The sequence below is a fragment of the Bombus bifarius genome, unplaced genomic scaffold (genome assembly GCF_011952205.1).
Source record: "Bombus bifarius isolate JDL3187 unplaced genomic scaffold, Bbif_JDL3187 scf7180000009125, whole genome shotgun sequence".
Taxonomy (NCBI): domain Eukaryota; kingdom Metazoa; phylum Arthropoda; class Insecta; order Hymenoptera; family Apidae; genus Bombus; species Bombus bifarius.
Window position 1 is genome coordinate 7,857,951 of NW_022884914.1, and position 24,093 is coordinate 7,882,043.

At 31.0% G+C, this 24,093-nt stretch overlaps 3 protein-coding genes and 1 long non-coding RNA gene across 8 annotated transcripts; 3 read left to right on the forward strand and 1 right to left on the reverse strand.

Moving 5' to 3' along the window:
• LOC117213731 (nucleosome assembly protein 1-like 1) lies at positions 1-5,201 on the forward strand. Of its 4 annotated transcripts, XM_033459332.1 has the most exons (9): positions 1-148; positions 1,490-1,653; positions 2,605-2,897; positions 3,039-3,192; positions 3,334-3,471; positions 3,570-3,717; positions 3,813-3,932; positions 4,066-4,179; positions 4,401-5,201. In XM_033459332.1, the coding sequence occupies exons 2-9, from the start codon at positions 1,501-1,503 to the stop codon at positions 4,409-4,411; spliced, it is 1,131 nt and encodes a 376-aa protein (XP_033315223.1). In that variant the 5' UTR covers positions 1-148; positions 1,490-1,500; the 3' UTR covers positions 4,412-5,201. The 4 variants fall into 4 exon arrangements, with proteins under 4 accessions (XP_033315223.1, XP_033315221.1, XP_033315224.1 ...); XM_033459330.1 differs by having other exon boundaries at positions 4,066-4,945; XM_033459333.1 differs by lacking the exon at positions 1,490-1,653 and having other exon boundaries at positions 5-148; positions 4,066-4,945.
• A 315-nt stretch (positions 5,202-5,516) lies between these two features.
• Positions 5,517-8,488, forward strand: LOC117213730 (N-acetylglucosamine-6-phosphate deacetylase). The gene is made up of 7 exons (XM_033459329.1): positions 5,517-6,198; positions 6,417-6,691; positions 6,880-7,009; positions 7,071-7,159; positions 7,240-7,384; positions 7,478-7,654; positions 7,878-8,488. Exons 1-7 carry the CDS (start codon positions 5,988-5,990, stop codon positions 8,075-8,077), a joined length of 1,227 nt encoding a protein of 408 aa, XP_033315220.1. The 5' UTR covers positions 5,517-5,987; the 3' UTR covers positions 8,078-8,488.
• LOC117213729 (mucin-1-like) lies at positions 8,427-23,630 on the reverse strand. 2 transcript variants are annotated; one of them, XM_033459326.1, is made up of 21 exons: positions 23,434-23,630; positions 16,011-16,159; positions 15,872-15,929; positions 15,683-15,753; positions 14,871-15,047; positions 14,590-14,688; positions 13,135-13,233; positions 12,747-12,845; positions 12,487-12,585; positions 12,324-12,416; positions 12,040-12,138; positions 11,839-11,937; positions 11,614-11,712; positions 11,410-11,508; positions 11,194-11,292; positions 10,985-11,086; positions 10,423-10,521; positions 10,232-10,330; positions 10,049-10,153; positions 9,601-9,860; positions 8,427-9,214 (listed from the first exon to the last, which is right to left on the reverse strand). In XM_033459326.1, exons 2-21 carry the CDS (start codon positions 16,117-16,119, stop codon positions 9,131-9,133), a joined length of 2,148 nt encoding a protein of 715 aa, XP_033315217.1. In that variant the 5' UTR covers positions 16,120-16,159; positions 23,434-23,630; the 3' UTR covers positions 8,427-9,130. The 2 variants fall into 2 exon arrangements, with proteins under 2 accessions (XP_033315217.1, XP_033315219.1); XM_033459328.1 differs by lacking the exon at positions 10,985-11,086.
• LOC117213732 lies at positions 12,403-13,234 on the forward strand. The gene is made up of 2 exons (XR_004488718.1): positions 12,403-12,540; positions 12,828-13,234. It is a non-coding gene; the product is annotated as an uncharacterized LOC117213732 (long non-coding RNA).
• Positions 23,631-24,093: the final 463 nt, after the last annotated feature.

Here is a 24,093-nt window from a genome sequence, read left to right on the forward strand (position 1 = left end):
GGATCGCATGATAGTAGCACTTGAGGAGAACAGAAAAGGATAGAACAAGAACTAATTTCGTATTGTGCGACTTACTATAACGAAAGTACCGACACAACGACCGGTTGGTTGTTCGTTCTGTAACTCTTTCTTTGTGCAGTCTTAAAAGGTATGTTTGCCCTTTGTTTTAATGCTTTTATTTCAAAGTTTAAATATTCAAAAATAATGCTTTCACTCAAAAACAATTATATCTTATTTTTTCAGTTTTCATGCATTTATAACCCTGAAAATTGCTTTTTTTATCTGTCCCATGTGCACGCTCTTTGTGTCGAAAAATTGAACCTTGCGATAGCTTCGCGACTTCTGTATTTCTTTAATAAATGTATAAAAAGAAATAAAACGAACGTATAATAAATGTGACGTAGCTGGTTTCGACAAATAATTGGTAAATTAATGTGATTTCCGCTTTTTCCATGATCTCTGCGTGCCCTAGCAAATAACCTTTCTTCCTCGCGAATATGGTGACTTTCAAATGTCAGTTCAACGTCCATGCAGAAACTAATTCGAATTAAGGAAATTTGTCAAGAGTAGATGTTTTTAGGGAACGTTTATTTCGTTCATAGTATGTACTTAGACAAGATTCCCGATATTTGCCATGCACGTTTAATAGAGAACATATCGCAACGTACAATTTAATTTCAGTATGTTTGTAGATTGATTGATAGTTTCTGCTTTATGCTGTGTTCTTTATTGCTCTATGAATTTTTTTTATAGTTTACTCCTTTTAGGTGTTCGCACATATAAGTTTAATCATTTTTTTCGGTATATATGTTCGTTTTGTTCATTTCCTATACCATTTTCTTCTTCCTTGCATGAAGGAATACATACATATATGTCTCCAATTGATTGAAAAAAATTCGGTTGAAATATGTTTTTCAAACAAGTAATTATCATTGTACTTTATTATGATTTTAGAAATAAATATATATGTTGATAAAATGAAATACTTGCTTAATTACTATTTAAAGTAATTTTATTAAGGTTACTGCATATATCTTGTAAAAAAAATATATATATATATTTAATGTCTTTTTAATCAAAATTAAAGTGAATGAACTAAAAATAGGCAAATTCAAAATTTATTATATTACATACATACCATAATATCATCAGTTCCTTTATATTTTGATTAATTTATTTTACTTACGTTAAATGCAATATATTTGATCTTAAGTAAGATAAGATTTTTAACAATATTGAAGCAAAGATGAAACATCTAACACAACAGTAAAATCATATATTATTTTGGAATTTTGTATCTTTTACAAAGTGTAGAAATTATTCAAAGATATATATATATATATATAGAATTAAATGATTGCTCAAAAACTTTTTAATCTTTTAATTTAAGTACCTTTTTTTTTTCATTTTATACTCTACTTTTGCCCAACAAAATTACTTTCTGATTATACAAGTGTCATTTTTACAAAAAAAAAAAAAATAAATCTAGATTATAGTACTATGACAACTGATCCAGAGCGTGCTGGTGAAAATAGTGAAATGGAATCTGTTGAAGATGAAGATGAGAACAAAGCCCCAGAGCTTTTCTCCAAAATTTTAAATAGAGCTGATGTGTTAGCTGCTCTACAAGATCGCACTGCACCTGGAATAGAGGTATTCAAATTTCATATTGCAAATAATAAACAGATATTAATGGTTAGTAACTTTCTAAACAGAACCTTGTACAATCAATAGAAAAAGATATAGTAAAATTTAAATTTAAAGCTTTCAACTGAAATTGAAGCTATTCCATTAAAGGTTTTAATCATTGTGTATAACTTTTGTATCTCATTTTAATTATCAATATTGAATTCTGTTTAAAGACTCATATAATTCATTTAGTCCTTGATAATGTTTTAATGTGTCTATTTTATCTGATATTTCAATATTTTAGTATTATTCTACAGAACAATTTGTATAAATCAGATTAAGTAAATGGATCATATTGATTTGGAACTTAAAAAAAAATAGTGAACTTTTGCCTATTGGGTAAAAATGCTCTTTATTTAAGGAAATAGAATGTTGCTTTGTCAAGTATTATAAATTCATTTTTTAATAAGCTTATGTATAATTATTATTTTTTATGTTTTTCCTCAAACTTGAATCAATTGGACAAAAAAGAATTTTGTAGTTCTCTAATATAATTTAATCAACTGAATCCATGTAATTTTGTTCCCTTACAACAATTTTATTATTTTTTTGTTTTGTCCAAAGTAATTCCTATTTACATGTGTTATCAAATTTGTTGCTTGTTTAATCAGCTATTAGTGCAGGCCATGAATTATGCACCGCAGTAGATTAGAATTGAATATTTCTTCAATTATATATATAAAAATATTAATAACTTTGTTTTTTTATTATATTCCATACCCCAATAAGTTTAAATTTTATTTACTGTTCGTTGATTTAAATATTTTAGTTAAATATATTAAATAATTAGGATATAAAATATTACATATGTCCAGTTTCTAGTATTTAAACAAATTTACTATTAAAAAATATTGATTATATTTTTGATATTATTTTTGAAAGCCAATGTTAAAAGAAAACATTCAATTTTTATAGCAAATGCAGAATCTTCCAGCTCCTGTAAAGCGCAGAATTAAAGCTCTGAAACAGTTGCAATTAGTTACGACTAATATTGAAGCAAAATTCTATGAGGAAGTACATGCCTTGGAATGTGCTTATTACAAAATGTGTGCTCCTCTCTATGAAAAGAGGAGTGATATAATATCTGGCGTCTATGAACCAACGGATGAGCAATGTGTATGGGAGAGTGATGATGAAGAAGAAGGATTAACTAATGATTTGAAAACAAAAGCGAATCTCGAAGATGATAAAGAACCTAAAAAAGAAGAGTATGGCCATTTTATTTTCATTAAATAAACTAAAAATTCTGCTGCAAGAGTATAAGATTAAAAATTATTGTTTTCTTTCACACTACTTTTTATGAATGTCCTAATGTTACGAACTCTACTAACAAATCTTAATTATTTTAGGGGTGAAAATGAAGATATTAAAGGGATTCCAGATTTCTGGTTGACAATATTTAAAAATGTTGAAACATTAGCTGACATGGTTCAGGAACATGATGAACCAATACTCAAACATTTGTATGATATTAAAGTGATATTTCTTGAATCTAATCCAATGGTAAGTTGGAAAAGAAAAAAATCATTAAATATCTACATATAAACGAAAACCTACCTATACCATTAATATACAAATAAAATTGTGAAACAAATAGAAATGAAATAGAAAGAATTGCATTAAAGATAATAAGATTTTTTGTAGGGCTTTGTTCTTGAGTTCCATTTCGAGCCAAATGAATACTTTTCTAATTCAGTTTTAACAAAAGAGTACCATATGAAGTGCACCCCTGAAAAAAATGACCCATTTAGTTTTGAAGGACCCGAAATATACAAATGTAAGGTAAATATTATTTTTAATCCAAGTTTATATGTTTTATTTTCTACATGAAGAAAAAATTTATTCAAAAGTACACATATTCATCCTAACCATTTGTACAGGGTTGTGTGATTGACTGGAAAAAGGGAAAGAACGTTACAGTAAAAACTATAAAAAAGAATCAGAAACATAAATCTCGAGGGTCCATAAGAACTGTAACAAAAACTGTTCAGAACGACTCGTTTTTCAACTTTTTCAGTCCACCAATTGGTAAGCCAAACCAATATTTTTATATTTTATGTTTTACTTACATATTGGAGGTAATATATATTACTATTGTTATTAATTGTAAACTATTTTTCTAGTGCCAGATGATTCTGAAGCAGAAATAGATGATGACACTCAAGCTTTATTATCCAGTGACTTTGAAATTGGCCATTATATAAGAGAACGTATAATTCCTAGAGCTGTACTGTATTATACAGGTATTTCACAAAGTGGTTAATATTTAAGAAAAAATATGGTTTTTTCGAGTTTTGCTAGAACTCTCAAAACTATTGGCTAGTGAAAGTAATTTATTGACATATAATGAGTAATGAGTAAAAAACGATATTTTAGGAGAAGGCTTAGAAGACGAAGACGAAGACTATGAGGAAGAAGAGGGTGATGAGGACGACCCTGAGGAAGAAGATGAAGATGATGAGGAATCTTCTCCGAATAATGCACCATCAGGTGGGAAACAACAGGGAACTGATCCTAATGACTGTAAACAACAGTAGAATTACATACAAATTTTGCTAAAAAAAAAAAATTATTCGTGCGTACACACACAAACACACACAGAACACATAAAACCTGACCGATAACTGCCTAGATATCATCCTGCACCTGTGGCTCCAACATAATCCTGTTCGTATCAATCATCTAATATCGTATCATATCTCCTATTCCAGATCAAGCCTAGATTCTTCGACATACCGGTGACAAAAAAAATTATGCGTACCCTCCCCTTATCTGACGTTGACGATGAGTAGAAAATACGGCTCATTAACAGCCTAAGATTTAATATCATATAAGTATAAACGAATTGCGCTCTCAGCTCTACATAATCATTGTCACTTTTAATTGCTTCATTTTATACTATTGTTACGTTTATATACAAACAAAGTTAGTTGAATTTTTTTCAAAACGCACGTTGACCTATGAAGAAATTTTTGGGTACTGTTAAAGCATTTTTAATACAAAAATTGAAAAAAAAAACGCAAACAGCAGATAGCGCTTTGTTTCTTCTTGCCATGTAACAACTTCTGTAGTGCCATTTTCCTCTCCTGTTTCTTTTCTTTTTTCCTTGTTGCATTTTTTAACATTGTTCTTTTCCTGTAAGTTCTTAGAATTTGCTTAAGTTACAAAAAATCATGTCCTTTTTATACGGTTTTATATTAAATTGTTTTCAATCCAATTTGTTATAATCTTGAATTATAATAGACTTCGAAACTGATCAAGCTTGCTGTGTTACCTTTATAATAGGTTTTATGAAATTTCGTGTGATACTTTTGTGCATTGTACTTAAATATAAATTAAATAAGTTCTAACGGTGGTGGTCAGGTAAGTAGTAAATAATTGAAGATTATTTCACACTTTCATTGGATTTACCATGTTTTACATGGGAAACAAAATTAAAAAAAAGACACAAAAGATTATTATAGTTTTTGGAATTGTATAATAATGTACACCAATAAAGTACACCAAATTTACTTTTTCTAGTAAAATTTACTTAAATTTACAAAAATGGTACTAATACCTTTTTTTCTAGTGCAATATTAAAATTGAGAAGCATCTGTAGCTTAGTAAAAATAATAACATTTATAGCTGTTAACATTAAATATATGTATATCTTTCTTATACAATAAAATATATATCGCGATAATACGAATATATTTTATTATAATCTATGTATTATATAAATGTATAAGTAAATCAAAAATGTAATTTAAAAATCATAACTATTTACGTCTTTTTCGAAGTACAAAAAAATATATTGTAGTTACACTTAGTGACATCTTTGAAGAATTATGATAATGTTACTGGTCATTGCTCTACTTTATAGACCTTTACAGCTTTACCATAGAGATATAAAGGTAGATTACGCGAGTCATACATTACCGTGTAAGTGGATGTGATATGGGAATAGAAAAAGAACGCTGCATAGTGGCGTTTATCTAATAGACATGCATACTGACGCCGCTTATTGATCGGTGTTACACCGACATATTGACTATACGAATGCGCATACGGGATTAAACGAGCACACAAGAATCCTCTACGTAGCGTTCTCTTTCTATTTCTATGTCGCTTTCTCAGCTCGCTTACGCACTCTATCTGTATATCTTTATCAATTTTACAGTATAATAATTGTGCTCGTGACCAATAATGCGATAACTAAAGTGCACTGATAAGCGTTTTTTTCTTTTTTTCTTCTTATTACCTGAATAAAGATAATCTCGTGTATTTTGACGCAAAAGGATTTTTGCTAAGTGAATATGTCTCGAAAAGATCAACAAATTTTAAAACAGTTTTACAATTGTTGTATTTTACGCGAGGGGAAAATCTTAAACGAAGATTTATGGGTTCGCGATGGGAAAGTCGTTGACCCAGAAAAAATTTTTTACGACGAAAAAGTCAAACCACATATAAGAATCGATTGCAACGGCGCGTTAATTTCTCCTGGATACATTGATCTTCAAATCAATGGTATATAATGCAAGTATAATAACAATAATCATTTCATTATAATTTAGTATAATTTGTTGTAAATATTATTCTTTTATATTACATATATTAGTATACAAAATTTTGGTATAAATTATTAGATAATAAGGCTTTTACGATAAATATTAACTTTGTACAAAAATATTACAAATCTAATTGTATGTACAATTACAATTCGTAACTATTATCTTATCTACTAGGTGGTTTTGGAATCGATTTTACACATAATGTTAATGATGTAGAAGGAGGAATTAATAAAGTAGCTAAAAAATTGCTTGAATTTGGTGTAACATCATTTTGTCCAACTTTGGTTACATCACCTAGTGAAACATATCATAAGATATTACCAAACATTAAGAGAACAAAAGGTGGGAAACATGGTGCCACTGTATTAGGAGTTCATTTAGAAGGACCTTTCATTAGTCCAAGTAAAAAGGGAGCTCATCCAGAGAATCATATAAAACAATTTGAAAAAGCAAGTCTCCAAAATATTTTCAATGCATACATTTAATGTATATATGAACATCAAACAAATTTTAATGCATCAGTAAATGTTCATATGTGAATAAATTACTATTATTTTTATTCATGTAACTTTTCATGCTTCAAACACATATATAAATCTAATATTTTTAATTATCTCTTCATATATGTGGATTTTAGGGTTTCAAGTCATTAAGTGATATGTATGGAAGTTTAGAAAATGTTTGTCTTGTAACATTGGCACCTGAACTTCCTAATGCTCAATCTGTGATAACAGAATTGTGTAAAAGAAATATTACAGTTTCTCTTGGTAAGATATAACTATTCCAATTTTAATAATTTAATATCTCTTCTAAATCTAAATATTTTAGGACATTCTGTAGCAAATTTGAAAGAAGGAGAAGAGGCTGTAAAGAATGGAGCATCTTTTATTACCCATCTTTTTAATGCAATGTTACCAGTAATTATACAAAATGATTTTCTATTTTATAAAAAATATAAATCATCAGTCAAGCGTAAATGATAAATTTGTATTTATAGTTTCATCATAGAGATCCAGGATTAGTTGGTCTCTTAACATCTGATCAAGTTCATTCTGGAAAAATTATCCATTATGGCATAATTGCAGATGGAATTCATACTCATCCAGCAGCATTGCGTATAGCTCATAGAACCCACCCTGAAGGTATATATGTGTATCTTTTTTTATAAGACAATCCTTACCTCTTAATTACTAATTAAAAAGTTTTTAAAATTAATATTTAATTTTGCGTTTTAGGTCTTGTTTTAGTTACTGATGCACTGTCAGCGCTAGGATTAGAAGAAGGCATACATCAATTAGGACAGCTTAAAATCGAAATGCGCTCGGGACGTGCATATATTGCTGAGACAGATATACTGTGTGGAAGTACAGCAGAAATGTCGAAATGCGTTCGTCATTTCAAAGAAGCAACAGGTAATTTAAACAATATGACATGTATGATATATAGATTTTTTAAATTCAATTTTGATCTTTTTAAGAATTATTAATATTTTTTATTAGCTTTTGTTCTTTACTATAATATCTTGCAAACAGCCTTGTATATTGATAAAGATTACTGTTTCAATATTCTTATGGAAGAATATTTAAGTATACTATTTATATCTAATTACTATACAATATTATTTATTTTTTATAGGCTGTTCAATAGTAGAATCTTTAGAAGCCGCGACTCTCCATCCGGCAAGAACCCTAGGTATTGAAAAGACTAAAGGAGTCTTAAACTATGAAGCAGATGCTGATATGGTAATGTTGAATAAAAATTTAGAACTGTTATCGACGTGGATAGCGGGAGAATGTGTTCACTGTAATTGCAAGTATGTCGAATATTGTCAGTAAAGCACAGAACATATTATCCAAATAATTGCTTAATGCTCATGTTCCTGTGCCTATGTCAATATTACTCAACGATTGGTCACTTTTATTAGAGAAACTGGCGGAATTGATTTCACAAAACAATCAGAGAAAAATGTGGTCATTTACCCACTTGTATTAATTATATGAGCATGTACTACATGCCTTAAATATTACACTTTTCGTGTATAATGCGCGACGGCTGTGAATATCGTTCTAGCCATAATTTTATTCGTCTATCTATTCATATTGTAAGATATATAATTATATACGCATTTTATATAAAAATATTTTTTACGAATGTACTTATATTTTGATACATATAAAACAAAGATTAATTTTTACCTTTATTGTATTTGAGGGAATATGCCTTTAATAATACAAAGTCAAAAACAATTATATAATTTTTGTCTTTAAATTAACAACAAAAAGGTCAGTTATTTTTTATAGTTAGGTACAAATAGGATGTATATCTATTTCGACAAAAAATGTTACTCGTTATAAAATATTTAGATAACAAACAGTTTTAAAATATATACAAATAAATTGTTATTTTTAATTCATGCATTATACCATTTATTACAAAATATCCTTGATCGTCTTTTAGGGCTGAATTGTACATATAAAGTAGGTTTAATGTGTAGAATATTTATTTCGTCAAATTTTTGAAATAAATATAGTATACATGAAAAAATAGAAAGGCTAGGTTACTATTTCATTTGATATCAGTATTATGTGAAAGATGTCATCTAATTAATATCGTCATTATCACAATTTGTAATATACATAAAATTGTTAAATGTGTGTTTTTTTTTATATAGAAATATATTTTTCTTCTTACATTTGAACAGTTAGTTACACCAATATTTTAATTACATATTAAACAATATTTTGTAGTCATTTTAGCAAAGCATTCAGAAATCAGTTGTTCGCATGAAAAGTTACTGTTTCACAATAAAATATTGTTATTGTTGCATCAATTGTATGTGGTCTGTTCTTTCAACGACGATGAAAGCCAAGTCGCGTAAGGTTCTTATGTTAATAAACGACGTCCTTCAGGTTGCATATATATGGTGAATGTCTAATACCAAATGAATGTGCTGGAGGAATGTCAAGAATTACCTGTAAAAGTTAGTTTTTACCGCTATAGGAGTATTCCTTAAAAAGTTAATAATCATAAGAAAACTAATATCTGGTCCAGTCGTGCACTTTTTCTGAAATCGAGTTAGGATCTTAAAAGTATTTTTTGTCAGAATACTGATATTCTTTAAATATAAACATAAATAATTAGTTTCAACATAGTTTATTCTGAACTTTCACGAATACTGATATTATGTTGGGATATATATACTATTGAGATCCATCCAACTCGAACGTCAGATAGATGCGATTTCTGGATGTATACCCTCAAAAATAATTATACAGTTTATTAAGTGATGTCTATTGAACAAGCTCTGAAACTTTTGAGTTTTTTAGTTTTTGAATAAGTAGGAAGAAATTAGAAGTACTTTTTCTGGGCAATGAGCTCCAGGTCCTGGAATCTGGGAATGATCATCGGGCAGCTGATAGCGGGCACTTATGCTATAAGCAGGACTTTTCACTCTGATTGCATCTGGTTTAACAGCTTCGTATGTTCCAGGTCCAGGAACTAAAACACGATCATCTGTAGAAACTTTCTGTCTACCAGAGATAGAGTAAGCCGGTGCTGCTTTTTTGTTTCCTTCCTTTGTTCCACCAAGAGCAGAAGGAATATTATAAACGTTCGGAGCTGAAACAGAATAAAAATAGCGGCGACTTCACTGATGTTAGATTGTAAAAACATATATTTTCCTTAGAAAGTAATAATCACTGTATATACAAAAAAATATAGCATTTTGAATAATAGACATTATTTGTATAACTACGCAAAGAAAAGATAAACTAGCGGAAACAAAGAAACAAATTCTGTAAATTTACCTGGAATATCATCTGATCTATTTATACTTGTTCTAAGACCAAAAGTAAATCGCAATGCTTTTTCCAATAAAAGCATAGCTTTTTCTGGACTGTATTCACCTGGACCTTTAAACCAAATATTAAATCTATTGAACAAATACACAAAATGAACAAAATATAATAAATTTTAAAAGACTACCATACCTGGTATAGAATCTGTTTCACGTACTTCAGGCTTAACTCCAAAACTATAATGAGGTGATTTATTCAAATTTACCTTTTCAGGATGATAACTTCCTGGAGCTAAATTTTTAATATATCAAAATAAGTGACTATTATGCATTATCATAAACGTTCTATAAATTCTATTATTTACTTTTACGAATATTACTTACCAGGTATATCACCAGTTTTTTCGTAAGATGTTTTTAAACCAAACGAATAACGTGGCGATTTATCTAAATTGACTTTTTCTGGAGAATAAGTACCAGGAGCTACAAAATGGAAGAAAAGAATACTAATGCAATCGTAAAAAAGATGTAGTAAAATGATATTTCCTTATGTAGCTATTATAAATTATAGCACAGTATTATAACATGTATGTGATTGAAAAAACAATTTCAGTAATGTTGTAACTGTAAATATCATCGATAAGATTTTTTTTACAATTTGCAAAATTTAAAATGGTATATGAAATTCATCTTTTAATGCTAGGTGAAATTCATAAACACTTTGTAATTTTAAAAACGAAATATTAAAATAAAGTTATACAGCAGTTATAAAGCTGTAAGCGAAAAAGAAGTTAAGAAAAAAATATAAGAGCTGAAGCTTTAACATGCTTTGAATTAAAAATTGCACCATATATCAGAAGCATGAAATGTTTTTAATTGTTTTAGAACTGTTTTAGAATCCAGCCTTGCGGTAGTTTAGTAATAATTTGTTAGTCAACACCGTTACCTGGTGTATCCCTAGGCTTTTCCAAGGGCTTTCTATTACCAAAACTGAAATAAGGTTTATGTTCCAAATTTAGTACTTTCTCTGGATAGTAATCAGCAGGGCCTACCAAAGCAATCAAATCATTAGTAATTGTTTCTGCAGAATGTTAAAATCTAAACCAACTTTTCCAAAATAAGAAGCTGCTGCAATTTGCATTAAATAAAATTCACCTGGGTTGTCATTGAATTTTTCCAGTGTACCTTTTCCTGATAAGCTATATTGCGGCCCTTTATCTAAATTTACCTTCTCAGGGCTGTATGTTCCAGGTGCTGTGATAATAAGTAGAATATCTAAGTCTCTTTACTACAATTGTTGTAGGATTAATTCATTGCTAATATCTTGTTATGTAAAGGAAATGGGAAGATTGAATTTTTTATTTTAATCACCTGGATTATCATTAGGCTTCTCTGGTAAACCTTTACCAGATAAACTGAATTGAGGACCTTTGTCCAAATTTACTTTCTCAGGACTATAAGTGCCTGGTGCTATTGAAAAAATTAAATACAAGAAGACATTAATCTAAAAGAATAATATATTAAATAACAAATCAAACTATCAAGAAAATCTAAAAAAAAAGATAAAAAATTCACCTGGATTATCGTTTGGTTTTTCTGAAATTCCTTTTCCATACAAACTATATTGTGGACCTTTGCTTAAATTTACTTTTTCAGGACTGTACGTACCTGGTGCTATGATAGAAGAAAATATTAAATATTCACTAAGAATTAAATGTTAATTAAAAATTATTATGTAATTAAGTAACAAAATAGCAAACTAAGTAAATACAAAATAAAGAGAAAACTGATTGTACTGACCAGGGTTATCAATTGGTTTCTCAGAAGATCCTTTACCACTTAAGCTATATTCTGGACCTTTACTCAAGTTCACCTTTTCTGGACAATAATCTCCAGGTGCTGTAGGGGAATAATACACAGAAGCAGTAAAGTAATCCTTTTGTAAACTAACAAAAAAAATTAATGACAAAAATAGTAGTAGAGTGGCTATAATAACTATACCTGGATTAGTGTTTGGTTTATCAAGAGGTGTTCTTATTCCAAAACTATACTGTGGTGCCTTATCAAGATTTACTTTTTCAGGTGCATAAGTTCCTGGTGCTAAAAATTGATTTTCTTTATTTATGTTTAAAACTTAAAAATCTACATATAAAACTAATTTTTTTATAAAAGTTACTATTTGTTTCTTCCAACACAATGTTTAATTTATTAAAATTAATTTTCGTTCAAAAGTCAGATTAATATACGAAATATATTTTTCAAATTCCAAGCTTGTATCTACAGACCTGGATTATTGTCTATTTTATCATAAAAATGTCTTCCGCTTAAACTATACTGGGGACTCTTATTAACTTTTTCAGGATTGTAAGTACCAGGGGCTGTAAAAAAAGATGCATGTGATGTAACAATTGCAATAAAAATCTACAATTATATTCTTCATGCAATTACCTGGAGTGTCGCTTATTTTTTCGAGAGGTGTCCTCAGACCAAAAGTAAATTGCGGTGTTGTATCCAATTTTACTTTTTCTGGACAATATGTACCTGGCGCTAAGAATCATTTTTTTAAATTTAATTATAAATAAATACCTTTCATTGTATGCAGACATTAACGAAACTTTTTTAAACATTAGTTATACATTATTTCAAATCAAAATTAATATTTTGTTATCAAAATATTACATTTCAATAGTATGTAAAAATTCGCATACCAGGGGTGTTGTCAGGTTTTTCTACTCGTCCTTTCCCAGTGAGGCTGTATTGAGGACCCTTATCCAAATTGGTTTTTTCAGGGCTATACGTGCCAGGTGCTATAAAAATAAATTGACATGCGCTGGTGATACTACAATTCGTAAATAATGTACATTACATATTATCACAGACAAAGTTACACGGCTGTGATAATAAATTCGTGATTATTACTTTGTCGACCGAACAAATGTACAACAAGTCACGAATTTGCAATAAAATTCATTAGGTTCCAATATGTTATTTAACAACAATTAGTAGAAAATATGTTTAAAAAGGAATGCTTCTACAGGTTTAATTAAATTCGGTCAACAAAATTTTAAACAAGCGTATTAAGTTTGCCTTAATTACCTGGGGTATCGCTCGGTTTTTCGAGGGAAGGCCTGAGTCCAAAACTGAACTGCGGTGTATTGTTCAATCTTACCTTTTCCGGACAGTATGTACCAGGTGCTGATATCATAATATACAAATAATTATTCATTTCATCATAAATAAAATCAATATATTTTAATTCAATTATGCATTTTTCTTTTTAGCGAAACAAATAATAACGAAAGTAATAGAAAATAATATATGACAAAACGATTACAGTGAAAGAAGAAAAATCTATTTCATAAAAATAAAATTTAAAGGATACTTATTAATATCTACAAAAGAATGCAGTTCCTACATAATTTACGTTTAAAGATTTCTTCTTTTAATTTTGTAATACAATATCAAATAAATATCATAAGTGCAAGTTACTACACATGCAGTTCAATTATTAAATACGTTGCAAGCCAATCATTTTGATTTGCATCATTCTACATACTTGCAAAAACTACAACAATAATTTAGAAGATAGAAAAGTTCGAATAGCAGAGATGCAGTGTGTATTAATCCAAGATCACCAAGCTACAATCGCAAAAGTAAGATAAGAAGCTGGATAGAATATTGTCGTCATTTAAAGGAAAGATTCAAGAAATATAATACCTAAACATCGAACAATGTTTATTCTTCGAGTTTATATCTGTACTTTCGCAGAATTCTTCAGAATACTTCTAGGCGATCGAATCGCTATAACCAATGGAGATTATTCAGCATGACATCGATTCTTCCTAAGGAATCATTTTCCTCTCATGACAAACGTACTTTTTGTTAATTTATTGTAAATTTCTTTTTATTCTAATACCGTTTGAATTATTGTAGTATTCTAGGTTGCAGAATTATTAGTAAAATATATTTAGAAAATACACATTTAAATCGATTTAATTACCTTAAAACCAATTTAATCTTATTAAACTGTAGGGAAAGAGATGTACAGACTGTTTAAACAATGTTGGTTAATCAAGCGAGAGATAATAGTAAATGATGAGAGGAATCTGTTTTGCTTAATTTAATCTACACGCACTTATATCTAATCTCGCTCTCTAGAAATGAAAATCTTTACTGCCAATTAATTAAAGCTTTCGACGAGCATCTTTCCAGATAACAATGTCGATAGTACGGATTGATGTATAGCGGGTTACTCGTTAACAGGTGTTTAACATTCCAATCTTTTAGATTTAATTACTAAGAAATGAAACGCGACTTAGACATATGCTTATTAGACAAAAAAGATATTCTTTTCATCATCCCTTATTGTTTCCTGCAATGTTACAATGTCCTGTACATCTATTTGTTACATTTATGAGATAATTTAAAGTGAGTCTCATTTTTCTCAAGATATGAAAAATAGATAACTGTATTAGTTATTATTTAATTAATATTTGTAAAGATATAGAGTCGTACAGATGCGAGATTTATTGTTTTGATTTAATTAATTACCAGGTATATCGCTTGATTTGTCCAGTACAGGTTTCAACCCAAAACTATATTCGGGGGTTTTGTCGAGATTCACCTTTTCGGTGCAGTAATCATTTGGTGCTGTGATTAAGTCGACATTTATCATAAATATGTTTTAATGAAGATATTCAAAAAGTATTACATAAACAAGATTATAAATAATGATTTATGGAGGATAACAAAGGATTTTGGATACGTACATGTAAAATATTATTTACATATATACGTATATGTAAATATTAACGTATATCTATAATACTCACCAGGTGTACAACTAATCTTCTCGGTTTGCGTTTTGATGCCGAATGAATACTTCGGTGAGCTATCCAGAATAATCTTTCCGGCTTTTTCCGGATTATAATCACCAGGAGCTGGTGTCACTTCCTGTTTTGTGGATTTCGTGCGGCCATGCAACGATGATGCTTGTGCAGCATCTTTTCCTGCAAAAATGAATACAGAATTTAACAAGTTCTATCATCAACATAATATGAACGAGGTTTAATTAGAAAATAATAAATTTAAAAGATTGCTTCAATTTTAAAGTAGTAAAAAATTAAATTAATTTGAAAATAAGTTTGTTTTTTAAAAATATTGATTATGTTTTTAATCGATTTTATCATCCAATTCTCATACAATTAAATAGAAGTTATTAGAAAATGTACAATATTAAGAGTCTCAAGAAGAAGGAATTATTGGTAGAAAAGCAACGGAATGTCGTGAATAACGCACATTAAAAGTCGCATTCTTGCAGGATATTACTGTTCTGAAGTTTGATCGATACTTCATAGAACTCGGAATACCGCTGTCTGTAGAATTCATTTCGTGCTTACACAGCAGTATTTATGTTTAGTTTTGTAGCTTTAATTTCTGTTCACGATAGATAGCGTGTTAATTCTTTGTAGACGATAAAGCTATCATGTACATTGTACATACATATACATATGTTATATTAATAAATCAAATAGCGGCGAAAGTATTGATGAACTTACACTTGAATAAGTGGAAGATATATAATGGCAAGTTCGGAATAAATGGTTAAGTTGTAAAAAATTAATAAGCAGATCATATTATCTACCTTTGGCACTAAGCCCGGAAACGTTGTATTGACCAGGACCCGGTCCAGGACTGTCATTCTTCGTCGCGTGTCTAAAGATGAATACACAATCATTATACCAATTTAATAAAATTATTCATTTAAATTAAAAAAAAAAAACAATTTTTTCTCGGGAACTAAGCCGCGGAATTTGTAACAGAACTTACGTACCTGCTGCCAAACGAGAAAGCGGGCGCTCTGCCTCGTTTCGAGTCGGGAACAGTTTTTCCTACAGATTTGATTCATATTTAAAATTTGTTCAATAAATTTTAATACAAAAGAGAGATTTAAATATAAAAATTAAGATTACCGATTAATGGTGGTAATGTTACACAAGCAGGACCCGGGCTACTATACTCTGCAGCGATAGGACCTCGCCTCTTTGTTGGTGTCCACGGTCTTTGTGTCATGCCACCCATTTTCGATGTTTGTTTTCGATGATATACTTTTTATTTTTCTCTAAATATAAGAAACAATTACTCGAATTAACTGCTAAAACTTATCTAAGTGATTTTGGAAAATTAAACAAATAGTACAGAAAAATATTATAATTCTGATATATGATAGCTGTGAATCAAATTGTGACTAACGTTTATCTTAAAATATGGCTTGCGAGTGAAGGAAGAAGATTCTAAGAATGCACGGCTAGAATTAGGATGGTTTTAGAGATTAGCTAATTCTTCACGTGCGCTCTTCAGATCGTTTTTCATTGTACTGTTCTGCGTTCTTTGGATCATCTTTAATTCCATCGCATTGTTAAACAATTTTTTAAGTTTGAAAAATTTGTGTCTCAATTCCGTGCGAAATTTTTTCATAATATATTATGCTTTTTTTTTTGCTTGATGAAACAAGATTGGAATACAAAGTATAGAACTTTATCGTATACATATCCTGAGTCATATGAATATTCGTACCCTTTAAAATCGAGTAACTTTTATAAAATTGAACCAAACGATTTGATCTTTCTTGAGAAATCAGAAGAATTAATTCACCAGGTAATGTGTAGACAAATTTTTGCAAAAATTGCAATTGGTCGGAACGCGAAGAACAAAGCAGAGGTCGCTTTTTACAACTTTTTTATCTGGGTCTATAATGAAAATTTAAGCAATACGATTTAAGAGATCAGTTAACGTTGCTATGAGCTACGGTTGGAAATCGCAGTTTTTTACGGTTTTTTTTAAGATCTTTCCTTAAGAAACCACGTACCATTTCTCCTATCATTTACGTCATTTAAAGAATAGAATATTCTACAACAATATTTGGAGTATTTATGTAATCAAAATCGTTGATTTCTGCACAATATGAAATAGACAAATAATTGGTATCTCGTTTTGAAAGGGCAATTAATATATGCATAATATACATCGAAAAGTTATGCCTTTTTCCATGAGATAATCAAAGAGCCTCCTTTGGAATCGTGCAATCAACACGACCTCGAAAGTCGGGCCACGAAAGAAACGACTCACGAACAACCATATAAGAATATGTCCATGGTAGGTATCCAGAATCGCCCACCATTCGACATTGAACTGAATAAAGCATGAATATCACAAATTGTATAGCGTTCAAACAAGTCAAACAAATGCAGGTCAAATGGATGACTCATGACCTACTTATAGTATTTTGTTACTCCATACACATGTACTAACGATATTCTAATAATTGTAAGTGGTACGATCTTTCAGTTAATCTGGATTATGGAAACTTACGTGATTTATTACTGCATATATGTCGTATCTAGAATGTAAAATAGATTTTGGGATGTAGTTGTTAAAATATATATAACATCAGTAAGATTATGATTTATATTTATGGTTAATGGGGGTGTTACATCGCATAATAAATTTAGAATAAAATTACGAAATTTAATAATACTAATACAGACAGACATATTCTTTGTAGAATCATCAAAGAAAATGGACATTAGAGAATCCATCTATATGTTTATATTAGCATTATTAAATTTCACAAATCATCGATAAATATATAACGTGTATATAGTAAAATACATGTTACATAATGTTAAATCTCCGACTTTGTAATATCACCACTATTGAATTAGGATTAAAACACTTTTTTCTTAAATATCTATGTAATATGGTAATAAGTATCAGTTAAGTATTGATAATACATTCACGAGAATCGAGCTAGATTGAGAATAAATCGTTATTTATGCGACGAAGGAAAAAAGGTTGAAAGTCACGTGACCGAATTACGTCTTGAAAATTATACAAGACGATTATCGAGAATCGATCATTTAATCGGATTTGCCCAATATGGCAAACACGCGTGACTATCGATCAATCGTACATAGTGGGCTTATGACTTGACTATATATGGCATACTACAGAAAGTGGAATAAAGAAAAATAGGTTAAAATTCAAATAGATTTTATCTACCAAATTAAGAAAAGATTCTAATGCTCTTAGTATTACTTCTCTTTAGTCACACAGTTTCCTCCCCGGCTACGCTCAACTCTATCATCAACTAACTTTCATCTCCGTATTCGGACGATGAAACGCCACGAATCTTTTCATCCACACACGCATGCAAATCAAAGGATTTACATACAGGCATGTACGCGTTTCATTAGATCGTTCACCATTGTTCGGATCATGAAAGGACTCAACCATTTCGAAATGTCTCGCTTAAACACACAGAGAAAGTAGTGAATAGATAGAACAAAGTTGATGAGGAACCAAATGATACTATTTTTGTCTACACTGTCTTGGATAACCTTTTAGAGTCCCCGACCAAAAAATTAGGGCCAAGTACAATTTTCAACATCTTTAGTGTTTTTAGTAAAATTTAAAGGCTTGAATGTAATTTAATAATAATTTTTATTAGTTACTAAAGCACACACATACATATAACATACATAAATATTAATAATTTGTGTTTTCCCATATCGATTTTTTATAACTTAGGCTCAATTCTCTTTTTTATTTCTCTTACTTAACTGTCTGTCTTAATTCTTGAACGGACTGATCCGTTTTAATAGTATCACACTTCAAATGGTGCATTCGCTCAATAACTTATCACTTGTTACTGATATCCTAACATAAACATGTATTCGGTCCTCAACCGCTCGTCACGCATAGGAATATCATCTTCATGTAAACTATAATATATGTAAACTCGCCATAATAAAAAGTAATAAGATGTTATACATAATATATATAAATTATTAATATGTGTATGTGTGAGGTACATTAATAATTAATATAATCTGTAATAAAATTATGTTCAAACCTTCAAAATTTTTCTAAAAATACGAAGGATGTTGAAAATTGTGAGTGGTCCTAATTTTTTGACCAGGGACTGTATTGTATATTGCAATTAGGGGTTTCAAACATTCTTTGAAGACTCTGTTGTTCACACCTTTAATCAATTCGAAGGACTCATAGTATGGGTATAATTGATGATTATTTGTCTTAAAGCCTTGACTTGTCTGGTACTAATAATTATACGATTGTGGTATTAAGTGATTGTAGCCAAACCGTAGATGTTTACGCAAATTCATATTTTTTTAACCTAAATAGGTATTATATGCATTTTATACATTTTTTATCTTTAAGCTTTTTATAAATGGATACAAATCCGCAGTCGAATTATAAGCTTTCACAGTAAAGTTCCATTACGTAATATAAAGATTAAAATTTAAGATCATTCTTTTCGCTATTATTTTAGACAATCGGACAAGAGGAAAGTACTTATTTTTTAGGCCAGAAATAACCTTTTTATTTGTCTTGTCGATCAATGATCGTTTACATATGAAATACCGCGTCAATTTACCTTTCATAGCTTATCATGAATTATGTATTTGTACAATTCGATCTCGTCGATCACATGATTCACCGATTTTATCAACGCAATAATAGTACTACGAGATAAATCACCATTTATGTTCTTCTATAATGTCACCGGCGGCGAATTCATTATTACACCACGGTGACATAATATTTGTTTACAGCTTGGATTACTCATTGTTAGAGTTGCTCATCAGTAAAGATGTCTCACGCAGTCCTACAGTATTAATATTAGGTGAAGTAAAAAGTTCTGAGCGCTTTTTCGCTTTATTTCGACGATGAAATTAACATAGTCAAGATTATTCGATTTAGATTAAATATGCGCCGTTTTGTTCGATTACTTTTGTCCATTTTGAAGGCAATTTCATAATTCCGCGGTTGAAGAAGTCCTCGTCCCTATTGGTAAAAAACTTGACCAGCTCATTTTCACAAGCCTCTCTTGAGGCCAGTTTTGTACCATCAAGAAAATTTTGCAAAAACTTAAAAAGGTGATAATCGCTTGGTGCCAGGTCTGGACTGTACGGCGGATGCGATAGAACCTCCCAGCCAAGCTCTCGGAGCTTCTGACGCGTCGTTAAAGATGTGTGCGGCCTGGCGTTGTCTTGATGGAACACAACACCTTTCCTATTGGCCAATTCTGGCCGCTTCTGGTCGATCGCCTGCTTCAGTCTGGTCAGTTGTTGACAATAGAGGTCCGAATTAAGTGTTTGCCCCGATGGGAGCAGCTCATAATGGATGATTCCCTTCCAATCCCACCAAACACACAATAAAACCTTCTTGGCCGTTAATCCACGCTTGGCGATCGTTTGGGCCGGCCCACCGCGATTGGACCACGATCTTTTTCGGCTGTTGTTCTCGTATGTGACCCATTTTTCATCGCCAGTCACCATCCGCTTCAAAAATGGGTCGATTTCGTTACGTCTCAACAAAGAATCGCAGGCATCAATTCGGTCCAAAAGGTTCTTTTGCGTCAATTCATGTGGCACCCATACGTCGAGCTTCTTCTTGAGACCAGCCTTATGCAAATGGTTCCAAACGGTTTTCTGGCTAATCTTCAGTTCCTGGGCAATGGAATAAGTGCTCACATGCCGGTCCGACTCGACGATTTCCATGATTTTATCCACATTTTCGACGATTGGCCTACCAGAGCGTGCCTCATCTTCGACGTCCATATTACCAGAACGGAATCGTTGGAACCACCGCTTTGCTGTTGCATTCGATACTGTACTGGGTCCATAAACAGCACAAATTTTTTTGGCCGCCTGCTCCGCCTTTTCACCTTGGTCGTAGTGGTACTGAAGAATGTATCGAATTTTCTCTTTTTTTATCTCCATTTTCGAACGCTGTAACACACAACTGGCTTCACCGAACACAAAACTGACAAAGAACCTTTTTGATGCGTAATATCACCTTGAAATCGGTGTATACTATGACTCGATGCGATGTGCACATCGTGAGATATGGCTCACTAAAGACATCTAGCGAAAAACGCTCAGAACTTTTTACTTAACCTAATATAATTGAACTCGAAATATCCTTGACGACACACCGGCGAATCTTTCTATTCTGTATTTTCTCCCAATTACCTATTAAAATTAAACGATATTATTGTGTTCGACAAAGTTATACAATTTTCAAAGTTGATTTGTAGTAGATTAAAATTTTATTGTTTAAGAATGAATTTATTTATTAGTAGTATAGTATACCCCAAGTAAAAAGCAATATAAGTGCTAACGGATGGGCCATACACCCGTGGTCCTTTACGACACGGGGTAATTGAGAAAAGTGTACTTGACCATGGGTCATCCACATCTGTGTGTATATTAAAACGTTAGAGACAGTTGCAAGGAGACTTAATCAGTTGCAAGGAGAGTTGTACAACGAGTTGTAACGAGAGTCGAAGAGATGAAAGTTGTAACAAGAATCGAAGAGAACAGTGTTGACAGTGCAGAGTCGAGAAGTGTTGTAAGACGAGTTGTTAATTGTAAATTGGAAATTGAATTGTGAATCACCCATTTAAGTTGTATTGGTTATAGCATATCACCGCATTGAGTTCATTAATTAACCATTGTTTCCTGTTTTATAATAAATAACTTAGAGAGGGAAAGAGATCAAACACCAGAGAGAAAGTGTAAGATTTTTCTACTCTCTATAATTGGGGGCCCGAGCAGAGATCGAACAAAATAGAAAACGAAACATTTAACAGAACTATTCGTGTAATGATTGTGAAAACCAGATTGAAATCAAGTCGAATCATTATTCATGACTGACACCATCGTTGATGTTGAAGAAAGGTGCATTGTTAACGATAAGTTAACGCGAATTGAAACGATGAAAATTGTAGAATTGAAAGAGAAACTCAAAAGACGACAATTAAAAACAATTGGTAAGAAGAAAAAATTGTAAGACCGCCGAAGAGTTTTCATCGCTTTGGAGATTCAGCACGGCGAAGACGAAAAAGACGAAGAAGAAGATAAAGAAGAGCGCGATCTGTTCGAAACACGCGTGAGAGTCGACAGCAGAAGTCGCGCATGTTTTAACATTTAGGGACGTGGAGGAGTCCATGAACACGTTCAGCGGTGACGACAACGTCAATGTGCAAAGCTAGTTGTCAGAGTTTGAGGAGATGTGCGATCTCTGCGATTGGACTGATGTGCAGCGCGTAATATACGCGAAGAAGCTTTTACGTGGTTTGGCAATATTGTTCGTCGACTACGAAAGGTGTTGTACAAGTTAGCAAACAACGAAGAAAATGCTGAGTACGGAATTTGAACAACAAGTGGACGTGTACAAGGTTCATAAAGAGTTGTTGCATGGAACTAAGAAGGAAACCGATTCATACCAGGAGTATGTCTGTAAGATGTTAGAAATAGCGGAGCAAGTGAGTATGAAAAGTTCGACCATAATGAAATACATCATCGCCGGAGTTCGTGACGAAGAGATCAAAAAAGTGATAGTGTATGGCGCCAAGAACATTCGAAAGTTAAAAGAGAAGCTTACCATGTCCGAAGCTATGAAAGAAAATACGAAGACGAAAAGCAAACGAGTTGAAGAAAGATCCAAGAGGACAAGTCGCGACGAAGCAGCGCAGGAGCGGGTGCGAGGATGCTTTCTATGCGAAAACAAAAATCACCTAAGTATGGATTGACCAACAAAAAGCAAGGGTGACCAAATGCTTCAAATGCTAGGAGTACGGACACATCGCATCGAAGTACAATAACCCGAGTGAGTCCTTTAAACATATGTATAACAACTTAATTAATTAAGAAAAATATCTTCTTTTATAATTTACATGAGAAAAAGCTACATCTCCAGCATTGATAAATTTTTACCAATAGATTAATTTTTCTAATTAATTTTTGCCATAGAAATTACCAAATTTTAATTATTATATCATCGACCACTCAGCTACTAATTGTTTAACATTACTTATCATTCTCTACGTAATTAACTAATTAAATATCCTGAATTATATTTCGTTTTTATATTTGACACTAAACAACTTTTAAAATAAAGTTCGTTGATATAATAATAAGATTTTCATCATAAACAGTTTCATTAATATCGAAATACGTGTTCGTATATTTAACTTTATGTACGCAAGATGGTTGACGTTTCTAGAAATCTATTCAAGAATACCGGTTCGTCACCTAATTAGTTAACAGTATGTTTATCAAATCTCGATTATTCTCTTAAAATTTTTTTAATACAAATTTCAGTAAAGATTTGGTATGTACTGCTATAACACTATACAAAATGATTCAATATTGAAAATTACACATTTTTGCACTTAATAGCCTAGTTTGTACTTAATAACCCATAACCCAAAAGATTAAAACTAATGTTTTTATTAAATTGTAATTACAATCTGTATGATAAATGTGATTGGCTGTCACAAAGCAAGGTGTTAAATCTGTTACTTACCTTGATTTCGCGAAATGTATAGCTTGATGAAATACTGTATTGGGTTCTCAAAGAAAGCCGTGAACAATAACAAGCTGATTGGTCAAATCACGAATGCGTTAGAGATATTTATTACAGAAACACACAAGCACTAGATTCGTTATTGCGATACCTGCACCCGACGTGAGTTTCTTAGCGACTGAAGATTAAATTAAACGTAGTGCTATCGCAGCATGTGCTTGTTTATCCCTACCACACGATCCTTAAATCTCTACTGCGTTTGAATCATTTCGCGCATGCGCCCTTGCGCCACGATTATCCTTAACGGGTAACCAATTTGGTCCCTTGTTTTCGGAATCGAACCTTGTCACTGGACACTCCTTGAATTTTTCTTTTTTATTTAAATAACACGAAGAAAAATACTATACATTAAAAAGGAACCATATTGCTATGTTACGGACCTTGGATTTTATTTTGAGTCTGATTACCATGTATATTTTATACGATATATATATACGCTTCCTATATATCCGCGAAATTCAGTAAAAATTAATTTCTAATGCAAAAGATTAATGCGAATTTTTAATGCGAAAGTTAATTTTTAAGAAACACGAATATGACTAAAATTAACAAAAATTATCTGGAGATAAAGTAAAAATAAATTTATAGTTTTAAATATTA

Coding starts and splice junctions, on each gene's coding strand:
- LOC117213730 (XM_033459329.1), top strand. CDS start 5,988: ATGTCTCGAAAAGATCAACAAATTTTAAAACAGTTTTACAATTGTTGT. Junction 6,199..6,416: donor CATTGATCTTCAAATCAATG/GTATATAATGCA, acceptor CTTATCTACTAG/GTGGTTTTGGAATCGATTTT. Junction 7,655..7,877: donor TCATTTCAAAGAAGCAACAG/GTAATTTAAACA, acceptor TATTTTTTATAG/GCTGTTCAATAGTAGAATCT.
- LOC117213731 (XM_033459330.1), top strand. CDS start 1,501: ATGACAACTGATCCAGAGCGTGCTGGTGAAAATAGTGAAATGGAATCT. Junction 2,898..3,038: donor AAAGAACCTAAAAAAGAAGA/GTATGGCCATTT, acceptor TAATTATTTTAG/GGGTGAAAATGAAGATATTA. Junction 3,718..3,812: donor CTTTTTCAGTCCACCAATTG/GTAAGCCAAACC, acceptor CTATTTTTCTAG/TGCCAGATGATTCTGAAGCA.
- LOC117213729 (XM_033459326.1), bottom strand. CDS start 16,119: ATGGGTGGCATGACACAAAGACCGTGGACACCAACAAAGAGGCGAGGT. Junction 11,713..11,838: donor GAAACCAATTGATAACCCTG/GTCAGTACAATC, acceptor CTTCTATCATAG/CACCAGGTACGTACAGTCCT. Junction 11,087..11,193: donor AAAATTCAATGACAACCCAG/GTGAATTTTATT, acceptor TTGCTTTGGTAG/GCCCTGCTGATTACTATCCA.